The sequence below is a fragment of the Schistosoma haematobium genome, chromosome 1 (genome assembly GCF_000699445.3).
Source record: "Schistosoma haematobium chromosome 1, whole genome shotgun sequence".
NCBI classification, from domain to species: Eukaryota; Metazoa; Platyhelminthes; class Trematoda; order Strigeidida; family Schistosomatidae; genus Schistosoma; species Schistosoma haematobium.
The window spans coordinates 17,896,741-17,919,030 of NC_067196.1; the positions used below are offsets into that span (position 1 = coordinate 17,896,741).

A 22,290-nucleotide genomic window follows, 5' to 3' on the forward strand; every position below is an offset into this window, starting at 1 on the left:
TAAATCTTTACGATTACATATAAACAGTTGATTTCTGAGTAATATCTAAACATTTTAAACTTAAGAAGTGATAATTCATTGATTGATGTGTGTCTCAATGTTTCTTACGTAAACAAATGTATTAGAAAATTGAGATTTCGAACCTAATTCTACTTAGTTTGGTTCAGTCAATTATATAGTAAATGACGTTTCCATTCATCTGTCACTTCAGGTTTACTGCACAACCTTAATTACTGATTGGATACGGATATTCACGATCCTAGTTAGGTTTCACCGAGTGCAATTCAATCAAACGCTCAGTGATACCACTATTTGGAATAGAGTCTATCATCATTATCATCATCTTCTGTGGCAGTACGATATATTCTTAAGAGAAATATTTGTTTTTCATATATGATTCTGTTAAGATTCGAACAATTTATATATGGTTTTCATTCAGTGTGACTGTTAAGTGACTGTCACCATCAACATTTGTTTCATAGAACATGTATCCACTCCCCATAACACGAATAAACTTTGGTTACAAATGGTAATCATTAGAATTTGAATCAGTAGTCGTGCTCACAGTCAAACTCAAAGATTTAATGTCCAAAAAAGTTTGTTTATCATAGATGAATCCCAAATGATCACTATAGTGGTCAGCAACCCATGCTGTTATCCGTCGGTGAAGAAAATCACCTTAGAAATATCTATCTGTAAATTATATTTAATAATATGTCTTTCAGGTGAAGATAATTTTAAATCGTCATCTTTCAAACTGTGTGTAAAACTACTAAGATTAGGCAAAAATACATTTAACTCCGCCTGTAGCTCGTCTAGAGTTACTGCCAGTCCCATGCCCGAGTAAAGAAGGAGGGTTGGGCATGGGGTTAGCGACCCCATCCCGCAGAAAATCAAGTCGCTAAAAAACGCTAACCAGTAAAAATAATTCAAACCATTTAAACTCCGCCCTGGGAGTTAGGTCTTCATTTGGAAGTACTATGACGTCTCATGGTGAAAGCCGAGTTCCTTTGAAACCCACGAGGCCGACGCCCTTTCTAACGACCAGAGCAACAATTTTTATAGGTACATGGAACGGCCGGACAATGTGGGAGACCGGGAAGACCAGTCAAATAACGACGGAAATGAGGAGATACAACATGGCAGTACTGGGAATCAGCGAAACCGATTGGACCCAAGCTGGACAACAATGGCTAAATACGGGAGACATGATACTATACTCCGGTCACGAGGAGGAAAATGCTCCACACACTTAGGGATTTGCTCTAATGCTGTCCAAAGTAGTGCGAAATGCACTTGTAGAATGGGAATCTCACGGATTCAGAATCATCAAAGCATCATTCAAAACAAAGAAAGAGGGGATCACAATGAATATTATCCAATGTTATGCACCCATCAATGATAGCAATGACGACATTAAAGATCAATTCTATGAGAGGCTGCAATCAACCATAGAGAAGTGCCCAAGAAAGGACCTCACCATTCTGATGGGAGATCTAAACGCCAAAGTCGGAATAGACAACACCGAATATGGAGATATCATGGGACGACATGGACTGACTGGAAGAGAGAAACGAAGATGGGGAAAGATTTGCAAATCTGTGTGCATTCAACAAATTGGTCACAGGCGGCGCAGTATTTCCACACAAACGTATATACAAAGCTACATGGACCTCACCGGACCACACCACAGAGAACCAGATAGATCATATTTGCATCAATAAAAAGTTCCGAAGGACAATGGAAGATGTGAGAACCAGGAGAGGAGTTGACATAGCTTCAGATCACCACCTAGTTGTGGTCAATTTAAAACTGAAGCTAAAGAAGAACTGGACAAGTGGACAAACAGAACTACAAAGGTTCAATACAGCCTTCCTTCGAGATACTGACAAACTCAATGAATTCAAGATAGCACTCAACAACAGGTTCCAAGCCTTACACAATCTACTGAAGGAAGAAGAAACTATTATAGAGGACAACTGGAAAGGTATCAAGGAAGCATTAACTTCAACGTGTCAAGAGGTTCTGGGCCTCACGAAGCATCATCATAAGGAATGGATCTCTATAGAAACACTGGACAAGATCAAAGAAAGGAAGAACAAGAAGACAGCAATTAACAACAGCCGAACACGAACAGAGAAAGTCCAAGCACAAGCTAAGTACATAGAAGCAAACAAGCAAGTGAAGAGGAGCATTAGAGCCGACAAGAAGAAATACGTGGAAGAACTAGCAACAATGGCGGGAAAAGCTGCAAGAGAAGGAAATATGAAACAGCTTCACGATACAACGAAGAAACTATCAGGGAAATACAGTAAACCAGAGAGACTGATCAAGGACAAAGAAGGCAGGCCAATCACTGAAATTCAATAACAGCGGAACAGATGGGTAGAATACTTCGAGGAAATCCTGAATAGGCCAGCTCCAATGAATCCACCAGACATCGAAGCAGCGCACACAGATCTTCCTATATATGTCAATCCACCAACGACGAAAGAAATCAGAATGGGCATCAGACAAATCAAGAACGGGAAAGCAGCAGGACCCGACAACATACCAGCCGAAGCACTGAAGCCAGACATCGAAGTAACTATAAACATGCTTTACCTTCTATTCAAAAAGATTTGGGGGGAGGAACAAGTGCTGATGGACTGGAAAGAAGGACACCTCGTCAAGATTCCAAAGAAAGGAGATCTGAGCAAATGTGAAAACTACAGAGGCATTACACTACTGTCAGTACCTGGGAACGTCCTTAACAGAGTGTTGCTGAACCGGATGAAAGATTCAGTAGACGCCAAACTTCGAGATCAACAAGCTGGATTCCGTAAGGATCGGTCGTGCACAGACCAAATTGCGACACTACGGATCATCGTCGAACAATCAGTTGAGTGGAACTCGTCACTGTACATCAACTTCATTGATTATGAGAAGGCATTTGACAGTGTAGATAGGAGGACGTTATGGAAACTTCTTCGACACTACGGAGTTCCTGAGAAGATTGTCAATATTATCCAGAACTCATACGACGGACTACAGTGCAAGGTCGTGCATAGAGGACAGCTGTCAGATGCATTCCGATAAGGACCAGATTCAGACAAGGTTGCCTACTCTCTCCCTTCCTCTTTCTTCTGGTGGTCGACTGGATTATGAAGACCTCGACATCTGAAGGAAAACACGGAATACAATGGACAGCTCAGAATCAATTAGACGATTTGGACTACGCAGATGACCTAGCCCTCCTATCACGTACACACGAACAGATGCAGATGAAGACAGCCAGTGTAGCAGCAGTCTCTGCATCAGTAGGCCTCAGCATACACAAAGAGAAAACCAAGGTCCTCCAATTCAAAGCGGAGAACAGCAATCCAATCACTCTTGATGGCGAAACTCTGGAAGATGTAGAATCCTTCACATATCTGGGAAGCATCATCGATGAACAAGGAGGTTCAGATGCAGACGTAAAGGCGAGGATTGGCAAAGCAAGGGCCGCATTCCTACAATTGAAGAACATATGGAACTCAAAACAACTTTCAACCAATATCAAAGTGAGAATCTTCAATACGAACGTCAAGGCAATTCTACTGTATGGAGCTGAAACTTGGAGAACTACAACAACCACAATCAAGAAAGTACAAGTATTTATAAATAACTGTCTACGCAAGATACTCAACATCCATTGGCCGGATACCATCAGCAATAGCCTTCTGTGGGAGAGAACAAACCAGCTCCCAGCTGAAGAGGAAATTAGGAAAAGACCATGGAAATGGATAGGACATACACTACGCAAATCGTCAAACTGCATCACGAGACAAGCCCTAACTTGGAATCCTGAAGGAAGGCGGAAAAGAGGAAGGCCAAAGAACACACTACGTCGGGAAGCAGATATGAAAAGGATGAATAACAACTGGGAAGGATTGTCCAGGACAGGCTTGGATAGAGAGTGCCGGTAGGCGGCCTACGCTCCTCCACGATGAGTAACAGGCGTAAAGGAAGTGAAGTGAAAAATACATTTACATATCCTACGTTCACTTACAAAATTGTTAATATTTACTCTAACTCATTTTTACTCATCTCAGGCACATCATTAATTGTATATCATTTTTAAAACTCAATGATACATCCGTCATAAAAATAGATCATTGTAAAACTGAGTAACAAAATTTAATAAGACTGACGACATGAGTTTACTTTTCAAAGCTGATACAAAACTATCTACTACCCTAAAGCTTCTAAAGTTTATTCATAATTGTAATTTTTAACAATTTCAACTTCAAACTATAAATGAAAGAAGCTTTACAAATTTGTTTAGTATCTTATCATTATAAACATTGAAACATATCTACTTGTTTAATCTTTTGGTAAGTTTAATTAACAACTAACTAATCAAACCAATGTTATTATTTTTGATTATTAATAAACCCGAAAGAAAGAAAGAAAACAATATGAAAATTTGACATTCACTGAATATTGAGAAATACAAGTAACTATGCAATCATTTACATGTAGCTCTTACTTATAGCCAATGATTATATGTGATTAATGCACAGCTTCTTATGTGGTTTAAAAATGACCGAAAATCATTGATATACTTTGATAAATCAGAATTGTTTATTGTTAATGATGATTTATTGTATTTTGATATTTCATTTCTTTTTGACAGATTAATTTTATGTTAATGGAATCTTTATGTAATAACTGTTTACCTGGATTGATATTCAACACTTGATACCAATTCTCTAATGTTAGTGAACTGAAATATAAGATATGAAACAAGGTACTAGCAATGAGTATATTTTACACTGATTGTACCAGGTTATATCATTAATGAGCTTACTTATAGTAATCTTATTGACTTCTACCTGCAAACAAATACATTCTTGTGATATTAACCTGTCAATTAATGATAAACATTTTTTTTGCTCTGATGAATTATTGGAAAGCAAAAACGTTATAAGCTTTTTATCTGCTATCGTATGAATTCACCAAAATCGTCATAAAAAACAGTAGAAATGATCGCAATAAATCAAACACATTTTCATGAATTTTAAGATTTTCTAACTGCTATAACTTTGTCCATTCGTAATTTCTTGAAAATGAAGATGAGTTTGTAGTTTAAATCACACTGTATAGTTTATGACATGTGATATATTACCAAACAAAAAAGGAATTTAAAGTCAAAAGGAAGTGTTGTATACTCTTTTTGGATGTCATTACTGTGGCAAGTACAAGTTTGTACACTCAGCATTGAACAATGAATTGTATGAGCCTCGTTGATAATGCCAAGCTGACCAAACAGAGGTTTACAGAGTGAGATTTAAGCCACTGAAGGCAAAGCGTCTGAAATCAATAATCGGTTACTACCTTAATTATAAGCATGCCTTCACCAGAAAATCTAAGTTTGGTTTGCGAGAGGTAGAAGATTTAATTCTATTTAGCTAACAAAACAAAAACCACTCTCATATACAGTCCAGTTTTTCATAAAATAGGACTTTACTTAGATTTGACAATTAAGAAATCATTACCGACAAACTACAGCAAGCAATTATTTCGAAAATACATAAGGGTAGTTTGTGGATAAACGAATGATCCTGCATTCCTGATGTAAAAATAAGATGTACGAAAATCCATCGACAATGAGCATCACTCAGGGTTTTAAACTTGAGTTGAATTCGGAAGTGCAATTGTAGAAGTACTAAATTTCCACTACCTAATAGGGTGTCTTATCCTAAATCCAGATTGCTAAGAAGCCATTGCAAAAGACCTCGCCAGGTATCTAAACCAGAACTTCCAAGCCTTGTGTAGAAGCTAGACTCCGACTAGATAAATCCTCGCTAAACTCCCACGTGATAACTACAATATTGAGCCTACTAATTATTCATTTACAGATGAGTTCCTGAAGTTTTATTGGAAAGTAGAGACAGGTCGAGTTCAACCATACAGTACAGTGAAACAGTAGTCACTAATAGCTCTAAATGTATTGTGAATCGCGAGTTGGCTACTCTAATTTTACAGATTGACAAGCTTCAGATATCCCAGTTCGACCCCAATACTGTTCCCAATCTCCAATATATCAGAACACGAACCGTAGATGAAAAATCGTTTATGGGGTCAGGAGTAGCAGAATAATGATTGACAAACAGATGCATATTTATACAGTTAGGATTACTATAAATATTGACCAACAGAAAGATGACACGTTAAATAATATTGACCAATAGGAAAATGACACGCGAAATAAATATTGATCAGTAGGGAAACGACCAATAGGGAAATGACACCATTTAACGTTCAAGAGTAGCGTTAGACTTAACCGGAAAATTGTTTTTGGGATATTCTTCTGAGTATCCCAACACCTCCTCTTTGGAAAAGTTAATAGCGACGTACCCGAGGGTTTACTTGAGGTTTCTTTGGGTGTCTTCTTTTGCGATCCGACCACCGAGGCAACCACACAGAACCAGAAGGATGTTCTACTTGAGTAGATGACTTAGTCGTCTCTGTTGGAAGTATTGGCGGAAGTTGAAACGTATCCAACAGCAAGTCGAGTGGGACGCGTTTTGTAATTGCTTCTTTCTCCTTCGCTTCCCTTGACCTGAGTTGATTGTGGTGCCTGGTCCAGATTTCTTGGTTCACCTTGACATCATACATGACATCCCCATGTTTTTGTGTGATTTCACCCTCTACCCATCTATCGCATCCGTGTCTATAATCTCGCGCATACACTTTTGTACCAACTTCGTAGGGGATTCGAGTATTCTTCATCTGGGGGCTTTGCTGGGCCACTTGCTTGGGTTTCATCGCACCATGAACTGTCCGTAGCCTTCGCCCCATAAGCATCTCAGCAGGGGATTTGGAGTTTGGCAATAAGTCACGCGGGGTCGTCCGGTACGCAACTAGGAATCGTTCTATGATATCTTCTGTGGTCCCCTCCCCTCGTGCTTTAAGCATGGCTCGTTTAAATGTATCAACGAACCTTTCAGCTTGCCCATTAGATTGTGGGTGATATGGCGGAGAGCGAACATGGTTGATCGAATTTTGCAGGCAAAATTCTCGGAATTGGCTAGGTGTGAATTGTGAACCATTATGTTACTATTGTTTCTGGAAGACCATGCTGAGCGAAGATCTGATTAAGGAGTTTGATGGTTCGAGTTGTAGAGGGTGGCGCAATCGGCAATATCTCCGGCCATTTGGAGTATGAGTCAACCAGTATCAGATATGTGGTACCATCTAGGGGTCCGGTGAAGTCAATATGCACTCGCGACCAGGGTTTTTCTCACTTTGGCCAGGGTACTGGAGGCAACTTAGGAGGATTTTTCGCAGCTTTTTGGCAATGTGAACATGTTTTGACGAAGTCGACAATCTGCTTGTCCATATTTGGCCAATATGCATAGCTGCGAGCGATGGATTTCATACGGTTTATCCCTGGGTGTCCAGAGTGGAATTGGCGTAGGACTTTGGGAAGTAGGGTTGTTGGAATTACTACGCGATCACCGAACATCAGACAATCGTTAACAATACAGAGAGCGCTGAGACGATTCGCTAATTGTTGCATATCACCACTCAGTTGCTTAACTGGCTATCTGCTCTGAACATAACTGATCGCTTCTTGGATAATCGGGTCTTCTCTGGTAGCTTCCCGAACATCTTCAGCGGTAACAGGCATTGCTCGAACGGCATTCGCCAATAGTGTAGCACCGGAATCCTCTTCGGTTGGTACTATGGCTATGAGTGTGTCCTCATCAGTGGTAGAATGGTTACTCATAAGTCTGGACAGTGCATCCGCTTGACCAAAATCTTCGGAACGTCGATACTGGATGTCGAAGTCGTACCCTAATAACGCCAACGCCCAACGTTGAAGACGATTAGCTGAATGGGCAGGAATGCCTTTCTTTGATCCAAAGATTGATAACAACGGCTTGTGGTCTGTGAGCAAGGTGAAACGGCGCCCATAAATGAATTTGTGGAATCGCCGGACAGCAAAAATTAGGGCTAACGCTTCCTTCTCTATCTGGCCGTAGCGTTTCTCAGCAGGTGTTAGTGTTCTCGAAGCGTGCATCACCGCTTTCTCTGACCCGTCGGGAGACATGTGAGATTACGGCACCCAGTCCATGTGTTGAAGCGTCAGCAGCAACCACAATGGGTAGTTTCGGATTGTAGTGGGTTAGCAGAAGATTGGAACTTAGCATGGCTTTAAGTTTTGAAAAGGCTGATTCACATTGCGTTGACCAATTCCAAGTAGCATTCTTTTCTAGCAGACGATTTAATGGATATCGTACGTCATGCAGTGATGGAAGGAATGCTGAATAGTAGCTAATCATTCCCAAAAATGATCGCAGTGAGGAGACATCAGTGGGAGCAGGCATTTGTTGGATTGCGTAAGTATTTTGAGGATCAGGGTGTCGTCCGAAAGCATCAAAGATAAACCCCAGGTACTTAACGAAACGTAAGAAGAATTGGCATTTCTCTGGGCGCAGGCGAAAACCATTATCCTGGAGGCGTTGCAGAACTAAGTGGGTTCTGGTATGTAATTCATCAGCAGTTGCGCCGACAATGAGCACATCGTCAAGGTATGTAGCAACACCAGGAACATCTGCCAGAATAGTGTCCATGATCTGCTGGAAGATCGCTGGAGCAGTTTTGATACCGAAGGGTAACCGGGTGTACTGAAAAAGTCCTCGGTGAGTGTTGATTGTCAACAACTCTATCGATTCGAGAGCGACTGGAATTTGAAGGTAAGGATCTGCCAGATCCAGCTTAGCAAAGTAGGTGCCACCATTTAAAATAGTAAATAAGTCATCTGGGATCGGCAGCGGATAGTGATGCTGTTGTAGAGCCGCGTTGAGTCCTGTGGAAAAGTCTGCACAGATGCGTATGGAACCATTGGATTTTTTTACAACCACAATTGGTGCAGCCCATGATGAATAAGAAACAGGTACTAGGACACCCTCAGTTTCCAAACGTTGAAGTTCAGCGTCAACCAGAGGTAAAGATGCGTATGGGACTGGACGCTTTGGGCGAAAAACTGGCGTAGCTTCTGACTGCAGTCTTAAAACAGCTTCAGTTGTGGAACAAAATCCGAGACCAGGCTTAAATAGTTCAATAAATCGTTTTCGAAGGTCTTCAGCATGCTGTTGTGTAGAAGCAGTAGTTTGGACTTGATTGCAGATAGCGCTAATAGGAAGATCAGCGAGACCAAGTTCTTCGAACCAATCTTAACCTAAAAGGTTGAGCGGAGAATTGGTGATGTAGCATGTCCCATTGAAGGTCGTACCTCTGAATGAAATGCAGCAATAGAGTTCACCATGAAGGCGGAGATGACCCCCACAGGCACTGACGGCTGTTTGAGAGGATGGTTTGATGGGAGGTTGACCCAAGGTTCGCCATGTCTTTTTCGACAGAATGGTGATATCTGATGCAGTGCCCAACTGCAAACGAACTGGCTGACCATTGATTGAGAGGGTCAGAAATTTGCGTCGAGTCGCGGCATGAGTATGGAAGACTGCTGCTAAACTCCTTGATGAGGTAATCGGCTTTTTGTGAAAACGACGCTGCGTCTGTGCATTTCGACGGTTATTGGATCGGTTGGATTTGCAAAGGCCGCTTTTGTGACCAACTTTCTGACAGCGATCGCACACATGCTGTTTGAATGGACAGAACTTCACATAATGCCAGGCTCCACAGTGCCAACATGGCGAGGGGGGCTTCTTCTGAGCCGGTTTAGAGTGATTAGAGATAGAAACAGTGCTGGCGTTCGAAGGACTCGAGTTTGTCGTTCTCGAAGATTTTTTCTGGTGCTGAACAGCATGAACTTCGGAACCACCCTGGCCCCCAGATTGAACCAAAGTGGTGTCACGCTGCAGATTGGTGATACGCTGGTATTCGTCTATGATCGCATTAAGTGTCAGTGTTGGATCTTGTTCAAGGCGGTTAAGCAACCGAGTTCTGATGTCGGAGAATTTGGGTGACTGAAGACTGCATATGAGTACTAGGGACTTGAATTGGTCTTCAGTGAGGGATCTGAGCTTGAACCGTTCGCACTCACGGTTAACAACGCCGACGTGGGTCAGGAAGTCATCGGACTCATTCATGACTAGTTTTAAGCAGCGATATCGGGTACTGAAGAGTGAGTGATGATCACCAAAAAGTTGGCTAAGGGACTGAATAGTGGCGTCGAAGGAACGGTCGCGTGGGTTCTGCGGTAGAATGAAGTTACAATACTTATCCAGCTCGGATGGACCAAGTTTACGAAGAAGAAGACGCACCTTCCACGAATCATCTCTGTCAGCAAAGTCAACTTTGAAAAGGTCTTCATAACGTCTGAACCAGGTATCAAATGTAATGTTGGCATCAGGATCATAAAGAAATTCTGAAATACCACTGGTAATACCATCAACTGATTCAGGAATTGTCGGTGCAGTTGGGACTCGAGAAGATATGTGCGTCTGAGTAATCATCTCCATCAGCTTCAGCTGCTGTTCGAACAATTTTTCTAATTTGGCTGGATCCATAGTTAATCACCAACTTGTTGCCAAATTATTGTGAATCGCGAGTTGGCTACTCTAATTTTACAGATTGACAAGCTTCAGATATCCCAGTTCGACCCCAATACTGTTCCCAATCTCCAATATACCAGAACACGAACCGTAGATGAAAAATCGTTTATGGGGTCAGGAGTAGCAGAATAATGATTGACAAACAGATGCATATTTATACAGTTAGGATTACTATAAATATTGACCAACAGAAAGATGACACGTTAAATAATATTGACCAATAGGAAAATGACACGCGAAATAAATATTGATCAGTAGGGAAACGACCAATAGGGAAATGACACCATTTAACGTTCAAGAGTAGCGTTAGACTTAACCGGAAAATTGTTTTTGGGATATTTTTCTGAGTATCCCAACAAAATGGTTAACGGGCTTATCAAAATTGGGAATGTATATTGTAATCCAGATCAGTAGCAGATCTAAAGAGCGTTGGTTCGATCCAAGGTGTGGTGCGCACTACTGAAGTCCTAATTTAGGGCGTAACAACTGTCTAGTTAAGATCTACATGAAGACAACTAGTTGGCACTTATACAATCTCACTATAGAATTAAAGATAACATTGGATCCAGAGACTATTACCATCAATTATTGGTCGACAACACGATGTTCTCACTAAATGTCATTGGAACAGATCGGGAAAGACTATGACTACTTCTGGAGCTCATATTTGAATTCCGATCATGGTCTTATACTAACATTTTTATTTTGAGCTTGAATGTGATATTCGTCACTAAACAGTATGGTACGCTGTTAATTTTGTTGTGAAACCAGAATTAACGACTAATAGTAAGCTTTAAAAAGAATTTAATCGATAACAGTGAATTTCCAGTTTCTCCCAAAAAGATGGATACTTGGAACTTCGTACAGGTGGACTGCGAACACAATGCGTAAAGACCAAGAAGTAGATCAACAATATGTAGTTACTTCTTACTTAACAATTCCGTTAGAAATGATCTCGCCTTGACTTGTCGACTAGCCTGATATAAAGGTAATTACGGATTTTTGCTATTAGTTAAAGGCCTAACAGCAATGTCCCATTCAATGCATTAGTATATAAGAGGCTTACGTATACATAACTCCTAGCAGGAAAGTACTTGAAATTGTAGTAGAATACCCCACTTATGAAAAAAACAAAACATTAATTAAGTGTTTATTTGATTACGTCACTGTTCACTCAAAAAATACTATTGCTTGAAACAAACCAAATTATATTCATCATAAATCATCAAAATTATAAACAATAAAGTAATATGTTAATACAACTAATTCAAGAGAAAACATGTGTAGATGCATACGATGAGAAGTTAGCTACTTCTTAAAGTATACAAATTATATTATGCAATATTTAGTCGGAATCAACCGATTGTAAATATATATATATAACCCGTCGGCTTCAATAATGTAACAAAATATGTTACATAAATTAAAAGAGAATTTGTCCTTCATTTTCATCTTCGTTCAAAATATTTGGAGCATGGTCAGCTGAGGCTAGTTCAAATCCTTTAGATTTCAATTCTAATTCTTTAAGGGCACGATTACGTTTTTTCTTCTCTTGAACTTTTTTCAATCTAGTATGCAATACACGTGTGAATTAAAAAAAATACATTCACTTCATTGAATAAAAGGTAAACGAATCTACTCAAGTGATCAATTTTAAACATACAAATGAAGTGTACTGGAAACTAATGAAACAATGTTAATTCAGAAAGACACTGTAAAAGGAAATATCATTATTACTGCAACAAATATTACCTTAGTGTTTTACATTCTCTACAACAATATTTCTACACTCTCTATTTACATGCAATTTTCAGTTACATATTGATTTGTATAACTAACAACCACAATATATTCAGTACAATCACTATGAACAGATTCCTAGGGACCATTTTATTGTTAATTAATAATTGCTGAAAATAACACTGGTTCCTTTAGTGCTCAAAATGTTTTCTAGTCACTTGCCTACTAGTAATAATAAAAATATGGTTAAATAGTCTGATCACATCGGAATTTTCGCATGAATCTGTTGTGCAAACCAAGACTCGTTTTACTACTCATAAGGAATGAAATTCGGAGTTCTTTAGGAGCATGTAGTGGGAGAACAAGGACTTAAGTTAGGGGGGAAAGTAAATTTACTGTTTAGTAACATAAACAAGGGTTTGGGAAAAGTCGGCCAGTACCAAAGATATCGACGAGAAAAACGTAACATTTAGATGACTTAATATTTTTAACTTTTTAACTAGTACTAGGTTTAATAATATAGACAAGCCTAATTTCAGTCAATGAACAACTTTAACAGACTATGTATAGCTGGATCTAAACGTTTTTTGTATCATATACAATCGCTTTAAGTACTTTTGATTGTGCCAGTCTATAAGAAAGGAAAAAAGTCCTCTTGTGAAAACCACAGAAGAATCAGTTTGACTAAAATAGTGTCTAAAATATTAGCTTCAGTAATACATCGACGTCTAACTAAAGCTCGTGAAGAGCAGACTAGAGAAACTCAGGCTGGTCTTCGACCTGCACATGGTTGTATAGACTAGATATTTACACTACGTCAGGTCCTAGAACATAGACACACATTCAGACGCCCCACAATCGTAGTATTTCTTGACCTTAAAGCGGCATTCGACTCTGTTGATCATGAGGTTCTATGGCAGTGTTTGTCACTGAAAGGAGTACCAAAGAAGTACATTAACCTTATACCGGCTCTCTACTTCAACACAAGTGGCCGAGCGAGAGCTTATGGCGAACTGTCATCAGAATTGACTACCTCAAATGGTGTTCGTCAGGGCTGTCCACTCTCTCCATTCTTGTCTAACTTTGTCGTTGACGTACTTTTATAGATAACACTTTCCTCATGTAAATTTCCAGGGGTTGGACTTTTACCGGGAGATTCACTTGTTGACTTACAATATACCGATGACATATTTCTATTTGGTGAAGACGCTGACAAAATGCAGAGTCTTCTGACAACTTTAAGCAACAATGCAAACATGTTCGGGATGCGATTCTCCCCCTCGAAATGCAAAATTTTGCTTCAGGATTGGGTTGCATCGACAACCGAACTAATGATAGGGAGTGAAATAGTTCAGCGTGTCGACCGTTTCACTTATCTTGGGAGTTCCATCAGCCCCTGTGGTCTGGTTTGTGACGAAATTTCAGCACGGATACAGAAGGCTCGTTTAGCTTTTGCCAAATGACGTCATTTGTAACGTAGGTGAGATATCCGTCGAACAACCAAAGGACATGTTTACTGCGCAGCAGTTCGTTCTGTCCTACTTTATGGCTGTGAAACATGGCCGGAAAGAGTAGAGGATATTCGTACGTTACAAGTTTTCGATCATAGGTGTCTTCGAAGCATTGCTTGTATATCCTGGGACCACCGAGTAATGCAGATGTTAGGAAACGGGTACTAGGTAGTGATGGCAAATCAACTGATGAAGTTTCACTACTTCATCAGTTGAGATGGCTGGAACACGTATTACGTATGCCCAACCACCGACTGCCTCGACGTGCGATGTCCAGTGGTATAGGAGTAGGTTGGAAGAAAGCTAGGGGCGGCCAGACAAAACATGGTACAAGTCCATGAAGTCACTGACAAGTGGTCTGAGTCATGTCGGTAGGTGTAGACTACCTGGTTGGGGACTGCGAGATGATAGCAACCGATAGTTAGAGACCCTGAATGACATGGCTCAAAATCGTTTGCAATGGTGCAGGTGCATCCACTCTTTGTGTCCTTCCAAATTCTAATCTTCTGAATTCTTCATGTCCCTTTTTTTCTCCTTCCAAGCTTATTTCACTAGATTATACTCCTTGACTAACATCTTCAAACCCTAATATTTCCGATTACTGCTTATACTTTTACTAGCTCTACCACTATGGGATTTGAATCGACGATTGTATCTGTGTGCTAATATGGTACGAAAACTCGGACTGATGTACGAACGCACGAAGTTTTACGTTCTTGCAGGCTGACTAACTTATGATTTTACGTTTACAACACAATACTACATTTTTTTGAGAATATATGGTTTTTTTTCCTGATACAGAGTAAAAAATCTATCGTATGCCAGGTTGAAATAAGTTAGGCTTGTATAGATTATTTTAATTGCAATCAATCAAATTTTTTGATATATGTCTAGCTGACACTTGAGGATTACACTATTGAATTGAGCATCATTAACAGAAAAAAAAATGACTAATTTATTCTACTTCGAGCCATGCTGTAGTGTGACAGCCATCGATTGTATGCTGTGGCTCGAACCGAAGAAGGTTGATAGGAGTTTGAACTTGCTAACTGTTAAAAGTGGAGTGTTTTTACCACTGCTCAAACACATGTATCAATACGTGATAATCCTATCTAACTAAATTGAATAGATGATCATTCACGACGGAATGTACAATGCTCGAAATCGATTATAACAGCCAATATACATTCATTTTTTCAAAAGTTACCTTTAAATTTGGCATTATTTCATTTATTTCTCCATAGACTTCGATAGTTTAAGCCAGCATCTTGCTTAGTTATACCCTTTTCCTGTCCCATTACGTAGTGTGCATATTTGTGAGATTATATCGTCTCTCAAAGTAGGATATGTAAAAGTGAAATTCACTATTTTGCATACAAAATATATCAAATAAGTTAAACACAACTACTGAGTATTAGAAGATATATCAGGATGATTATTTTGGGCTAACAAACTTATTTACTCAGCTTACATATTCATCAATAACTTAAAACCTTAAACAAGCATCGACAAACGCATAAGTACAACACAAAGTTCAAAATATGTAATTCAAATATGAACTGTAATGATAGGTCTGATGAAGCTAACCTAAAAAATTCTTCTCTTTCGCGTTCATCCAGTTCTTGTGTGATATAGTTCAGTGTACGTTCAATTTTCGGTATGATAACTAAAATAGATGTCAAAATACTAAATATAAGGGAAAATACTGAATTAATTCCATAACTACATACATTTTAGCGAAAAATACATGCAACAAAATATATAGTGATCGTAATATGATAGAGCTGTGATCAATATTACAAAGAATTATCGAAAGTATGAGCAATTATCTAGTTTGTCTGTTAAAGCTCAGGTTTTTGATGAATAAATCACTCAACTGCATTAGATCTAGACGATAACACATAGTCTACTAAACCTAAACGGGATGTTAGTTCCATGTTAACGAAGACAAAATGACTGTTCATAACAAAATATCTCAAGGAACTTAATATATTCAGAGCTAAAAACTGAAGAAAGAAATATGGGGACTACTTACAAGTATTTCGAACTTCTCAATGCCAATGTCTGTTGCCTACAGAAGCTGAGATTTGAATTTCTAGATGCAACTTACTGAAAGAAACTTTAAGAATATCTCGAACTTCGTAATTTGATTGTGTACGATTTTGCGCTAAATAGTTAGTACGTAATTGCTATTCTGGAAAAAAATGTTTTGCCATGTTTTTAAACACTTATTTTTTATCTTTGGGTCATTAAGTTGATTCCAGTCAGTAATCTACACCCAGTATATATATAGTTTAATATACAATAATACTTTTCGCAGAAATAAACGTGTATACAAACGTGAGTTACAGTAGAAGAATAATCAGTATATGTTGATTAAGAGTTCTTAGTGTATGCTGGAATGTAAAAGATGAGATACACAACAAATAGGTGCGTGTAATATCGTTCTATCCTTAATAAAAATGTTTCTACCCAACTGACTGATTATCAGGCGGTTTGTAATTGTTTTAAATGTGACACATCAAGCGCACGCAAACTGAACACTTTGCTGACAACTCAGAAACAACTAATGCGCCAAAAAGCAATTACCAATCCTGAGAATTCCTCAACCTCTAAATACAAAGCTGAGAGGACGAAAACCAAAGAGTAATAGACGCTTTCTGATGCATCTTCCGTGTAGCACTCTCCATCTTCCCGACTGCTACTAATATACTACAATTTTTTGTGTTTTTGTGATTAAAATGATATGGACTCATTTTCTGATTAATGTAACGATCCTTGTTTTTAGTTAAACGATAAATAAACCATTCAACTACACCTCGAAAAGTAATTTTACGACGAAACATCAATGTGTAACAAATATGACTCAAACATAGGAAAATCTGACGAGCAAAATGTGTTTACCAAATTCAATAGCATTCACTCGACGATTAGTTGCTTTTATGATATCGTCTAGAGTAATGAAAGACGTTTGAAGAGATGCTAAGTCAACTAATAAATCAACAGCTTTGCTGTAGTTCTTTTTTAGTCGGTCGATTTGTTGACCACCACCAGCTAAACCTGTCAGTTCATATGCTACAGGACAGTGGAAAAAACAAACAAATTAGTAAATAAGCACTACATATCAAACGTATTTGATATAAAATATTTAGATTTCTCAAAAAAAGAACACTACGGTTAAACCTAATTTAAGTACACAGTTCACGCCAAAGGATAAGTAAAATATACCATCATAGGACTGCTTTGACAAAAGCGGACTAAGACAATAGTGTTTTCAGACTATATGAGGTATAGATAGACTTATAACCTATAGTCTTTGTGATGAAACCTAGGTAAAACCTACATTATATTCTAATGCTCGAATGAATCAATGATCAAACAACAGTAGTCAACAAATATCCCTTGTTCTCAATGGTTGTTTCATATCCACAAACCAGAACAGAGAGAACTGCTGCGCAGTATACTTGTCCTTTGATTGGTAGACGTATACATCGCCTACGTCACCAGTAACACAAGTTAGTAAAAGTCTGGGTCAATATCGAGGTTTCATCAGGCACCAGTCAACCAAGGTTAGCGAGAATTCAAGGATAAGTGGAGTGGATTAGTAAACTAATCTGCTTCACTCCTTATCATTAGTTTAGGCAATGAGGCAAATTAGTCATGAAGCGAAATTTGCATTTAAGTGAAAAGAAATTCATTGTTTATTAGAGTGGTTAAAAGATTGAATTTCTTCAGCATTTTTATCAAGCAGAACAATTTCGCCTACGTACTGTAAGTCACCGGACAAATCAAATAAATCAATTCCTGAAAAGTTATAGTACAAAAGAATTATATCTGAAAGAATATCTATGACGAAGTTCAATGAAAATGAACTGGGTAACTGAAGAACACCCTCTATGTAGTTGGCACTTCTTACGACAGTTTGCCATGAGCCTTAACTCGACCGGAAATGTTTGAGCAGAGATGCTGTACAACATTGATATACTTTACTTTAGTGTACTTTTTGATAGCAAACACTGTCGCAGAACCTCTGAATCAACAGAGTCCAACGATGTCTTAAGGTCAAGGAATATATAACTACAGTTGGACATCATGAAGTATGTCCATGTTTCGTAGAGTATCGAAGGATTAATGTTTGGTCGACATACTGATACGATGTCCAAAGATTAGGGCTATCAGTCAGGCCTTAATTGATTGGGGGAATGACTGACCTGGAAACTAATTTTCTCCAAACTTCTAGATTTTTTATTATGCTCATATACTTTAGATGAGCGTGTTATTTTATTGCATGAGAAACTATTCATTCGGTTAGCGGTCTTATCATGATTTCTAATCGTTTAGTGGCTCAAATCAATCATAGGTTCATCACTCGTCCATACAATATTATATGGGTTTAACTATCGATTAACATTCTATTAATTGGTTCTCATAATCTAACATCTCGTGGTGTCCAATCACAGAAAACATTTGTGCCACATTCATGTCCAATTTAGAAACCAAGCTCGCTTTTCCGGGTTAACTCTTTACGAGTCATAGTTAGAAGTCTGATGGCCATCGAAGCTAAAACTTTTGATATGTTGGTCATACCGACCCATCTATAGTCATTATAAAAGGATTTTTGTCCTTCTTTATGGGACGGGAAGATCAGGAGTTGAGACAAGTTAGGTGGTATTACGTGCAGTTCCAGATACCAGCTAAGATCCCAGTCAACTCAATTACTAAGACTAGACTACTATCCACTATCTTACCATGTCCATAGAAACCGAAACATTTAAGCTATCATGGGACACAATATACTTACAAATGTACATATAAGCTTGTACAATCACGTTAAAACTAATCAATGTGTGTGATAATATCAACTCAGTATTGGAGAACATTAATATATAATGGTATCAAAACCACAAACTTTGCGATTGCAAGACCTAGTTTATCAGTACGAAGATTCACACAATTTCGCACAAAGTTCAAACTTACTGTCAGATCCCTCCACAACGACTTTGAATACCGGCAACTGCACACCTGGAAAGTAAAGTGGTTTTTAATGTTCCAACCTGCAACATTTTCCTTATCTGTCTTGACTTTTCTTTGGGCCTTAGTTACGTTCTGCAGTACTAGGCTGTTAATATTTGCTGCTGTTGTGAACTTAACACTAGCAAGTGAGAAATTAGCCTCTTTCATAACTTCGCCCATTGCTTGTTTCGCCTATACCTTTTAGTAAACAATTGATGAATTACCTGTATTATTTGCCTCAATATACTACGGAAACGAACGGTTAAAGCATCTGCTTTTCGTTTTAGCAGTCTATGGCCTTTCTGAGCACCTTTAAGTCTTCCTTTCATGGCTGTTTGCGCCCTATTTTATTATGGGGAGAGAAAATTGTGTCGGGCAAATAAAAGAACTAACATCCGAGATGGAAATATGTTAAAACGATCTCCCTGTCCAGACATGTTGAAACTGAAGCTTAAGTGTGACTAATAAGTTGCAACAACTTCTAATATAACATAAATCCTAATGCGGAGAAATACTCAAATAACCCGCCCCTTTGTTGGTCGCAAATTGATGATTTCAATATCTTACTCTCAAAATACATGACTTCATATCTTAAAACGAGCTATATATAGAACTGATACTGTCAACATTTGTAAAATATTGCGTGCAAATATCGTTAAGCGTAAAGTCTATAGTTTTGAAACTCTAACACGGACGTCAGTTCTAATACCAGTGTAGCGGTAAATAAATCCCCAAAATAAATAGTTTCAAACGTCCTCAACACTGATCATGATCTCATTAATTTTTGTTGTACACCCTAGCTGAATGTGCTCGGTCACAGATTAGCATTAGATCACGATTGAGTACTGCGTGTTACGCATCCCCAGTTAGATCAGATGAGTCTCAATATGTCAGTAACTTTCCAAATAAACCTTCGAATACACTCATTATTTACTTCCGACTTGGCTGTTATCCTTGGATCATAAAGGTGTTACGTGTAAGAGTGTTGTCAATATTCGAATACCAGTGGTATCTGTATGTGTACATTCTAGTACATGTCTGTCGAAAATGATGGGGCTCTTCGTGTATTCATTAGTTGCTGATTGGGCTATTACAACCGCTTATTTGAACTACGTCTAGCTGGCTGGATTGTTAGTTCCTTTATGTTAATGGATGATTGAATTCACACTGTGGAAAGCTTCAAAATTAACAAGATATTTCTTAGATTCACTGACTTGACAGTCCTTATTACTATAGTTCTCAGCGGTTTAAAATTTCTAGAATGCTAAACAAAGCCGTGGCAACCGACTGTCTCAAAACAAGTAACTGACACGCACACACTGAGAGAGACGAGTTAATTAATGTTGTTAACAAGCCATAAAGAGCATGTGAGTGGGACATTGAGCTTTTCAAGCAAGTAAAATTCGGACAAGTAAGACAAATAAATACATAGGTTGTCGCATTTAACCATACGTACTCATATGTTCCTGCATAGAGACATTTATATAATGCAATGATCTACTTTTTATAGACTGAAACAGCACAACCATTCTGTCGAACTGGTTTATAGGAGCGCTTAAATATTTTGATCATTTCCAGAGGGTATTGCATAACCCCTTGAACTACTGGGCTGCGGGATCCAAGAGTTGTCATGTTGTGACGCGGTTTCCGATTTCGCTTCAAGTATTTCGTGTATGCCCATAAAATCATGTGGAAGAATCTTGTCTTCGCAATGTTTGTGAGAACTAATGAAGGTAGGTGGATCGAAAAGCGAAAAAACGAGAGAGGAGTGTGCAACAACTATAAGAACAGGCCTGGTGATCATAACGCTCGTTTCTTGTCTGCCTGTCCACCAAATGAAGACAATCTGCATATTGCCAAATGTTCAATATCATTGTGAAAAAGTCTGATGATTTTCCAATTGCCTGAATTTTGTAACTTCGTCAACATTGGTACAAGCTTTTAGCGGATGCACATGGAATGACTCAGGCGATTCGAGTATTCGATCCCTGGATTCTATTCTCTTCAGATGTTACTAATACCATTCTCTGAGGGAATGTTTATGAATCAAATTTTCATGTATTCAAATTTTATCTTGCCAACCCCCCCCTACGATTTCTCAATTAATACCCCTGTGCAAAAGTCAACAGGAAATTTTACTTCTCATTTCTTTGTTCATCCGGTGATATAATTATCATAAAATTGATAAAAGACTTTATGATGATTTCGTTTCATATGTTGAGTTTTTTTAATAAGATTTGCGAGAAGCTTAGGGTGCATTCACTTTCAGAAGAAGAATTTAAATGCTTTTGCTTTGTAAGCGTATTGCAATCATTGTCAGACTCAGACATTCCTACCAGAATTTTAACTGTAAAATAGTCAGAAATCAGTCTTACCTTGTAAGGTATCACAAATGAACGTTGTCGTGTTAATAATCTTAAGAACTATACTAAACTGATCGAATATTCGAATTTTGGTCACATACCCTCCATTCATTCTTATTCATTTGATTTGATGAGATTTTCTGGTCAAGATCGTATTACTAATGTCTCAAAGCATGAATCATGAGAATTTTCTCGCCCAGCATGACTATTTATCATCCTGAGCTCTAATCCATGTCCCCTTTCAAGACCTCCCACTAGTTACTGAAATTGTGCGGCTTGACATTTCATCCGTCTCTGCCCACTCAGTAGTCACAAATGCGCAATCTGTAGAGTGGCTGACAATAACTGGGGTTTTGCAAACGAAAACTCTTATCGCTGTAGAATCCAAACGACGGTTTGTACTGAAGAATAGCCGTTTAGGTAGGTTAGACACGCGCCCTTGCCCGTCAAAATCAAAACAAGTAATCGGGTAAATGACGGTTCTATAATTCATCATAAAATTAAATGTACATCGTTACCTAAATAAATATTACCACCCGGCTATTCAACCAATAATTGTTCAATCAATCAAATCTAAATTACAATAAATAAAGTTGATTAAAGATGCGGGAAAAATTACCAGTCACAACAAATGAACGCTATTCTATTCTGACTGGATAGAACACGCACAAGAGGAGGAGAAAATCAATAAGGCTGCCTCCAAGAACAAGTATCAAGCAAAACAACACAGATGCAGTTCGGGAAGAAACACGAAAACTTAGTGAAGGCGTAAGAAAAATAAAAACTTTAATAAAAAAATACAAATATTAACAATTCAAATGTAATCAAAAAAACTAACAATGTAAAACTAAGGGGATCAATAGGAACAAAGTGCAAGTGTATATATGGAGGGATTTTCACACATACCAAACATTCAAAACGGATCTTACAGTCGCATTGTCGAGTGTCAGAAAGAATAAGTTTTGTACATGTTTTACTAAAGTTTAACCCTCAGTGCTTACGCAAATATGTATCCATTTGTGCTAATAATCATATTACCACATTGCAGTTCGATACAATATCTGATGTTACTTTGATATCTCGCAAAAGGTGGAATAAACTTGATAGGTCAAGCAT

The 22,290-nt window shown here is 38.4% G+C and overlaps 1 protein-coding gene across 1 annotated transcript; it reads right to left on the reverse strand.

The window, feature by feature from the left end:
- Positions 1 to 11,679: 11,679 nt before the first annotated feature.
- Positions 11,680 to 19,635, reverse strand: ATP6V1D (V-type proton ATPase subunit D). Its single transcript, XM_035733215.2, has 7 exons — positions 19,205 to 19,635; positions 19,036 to 19,153; positions 18,853 to 19,003; positions 18,776 to 18,820; positions 16,703 to 16,873; positions 15,386 to 15,464; positions 11,680 to 12,115 (listed from the first exon to the last, which is right to left on the reverse strand). Exons 1-7 carry the CDS (start codon positions 19,246 to 19,248, stop codon positions 11,971 to 11,973), a joined length of 753 nt encoding a protein of 250 aa, XP_035588392.2. The 5' UTR covers positions 19,249 to 19,635; the 3' UTR covers positions 11,680 to 11,970.
- Between the last annotated feature and the right edge of the window lie 2,655 nt (positions 19,636 to 22,290).

Coding starts and splice junctions, on each gene's coding strand:
- ATP6V1D (XM_035733215.2), bottom strand. CDS start 19,248: ATGTCTGGACAGGGAGATCGTTTTAACATATTTCCATCTCGGAT. Junction 18,821..18,852: donor AGATAAGGAAAATGTTGCAG/GTTGGAACATTA, acceptor TTTACTTTCCAG/GTGTGCAGTTGCCGGTATTC. Junction 12,116..15,385: donor GAAAGAGAAGAATTTTTTAG/GTTAGCTTCATC, acceptor ATTGCATACTAG/ATTGAAAAAAGTTCAAGAGA.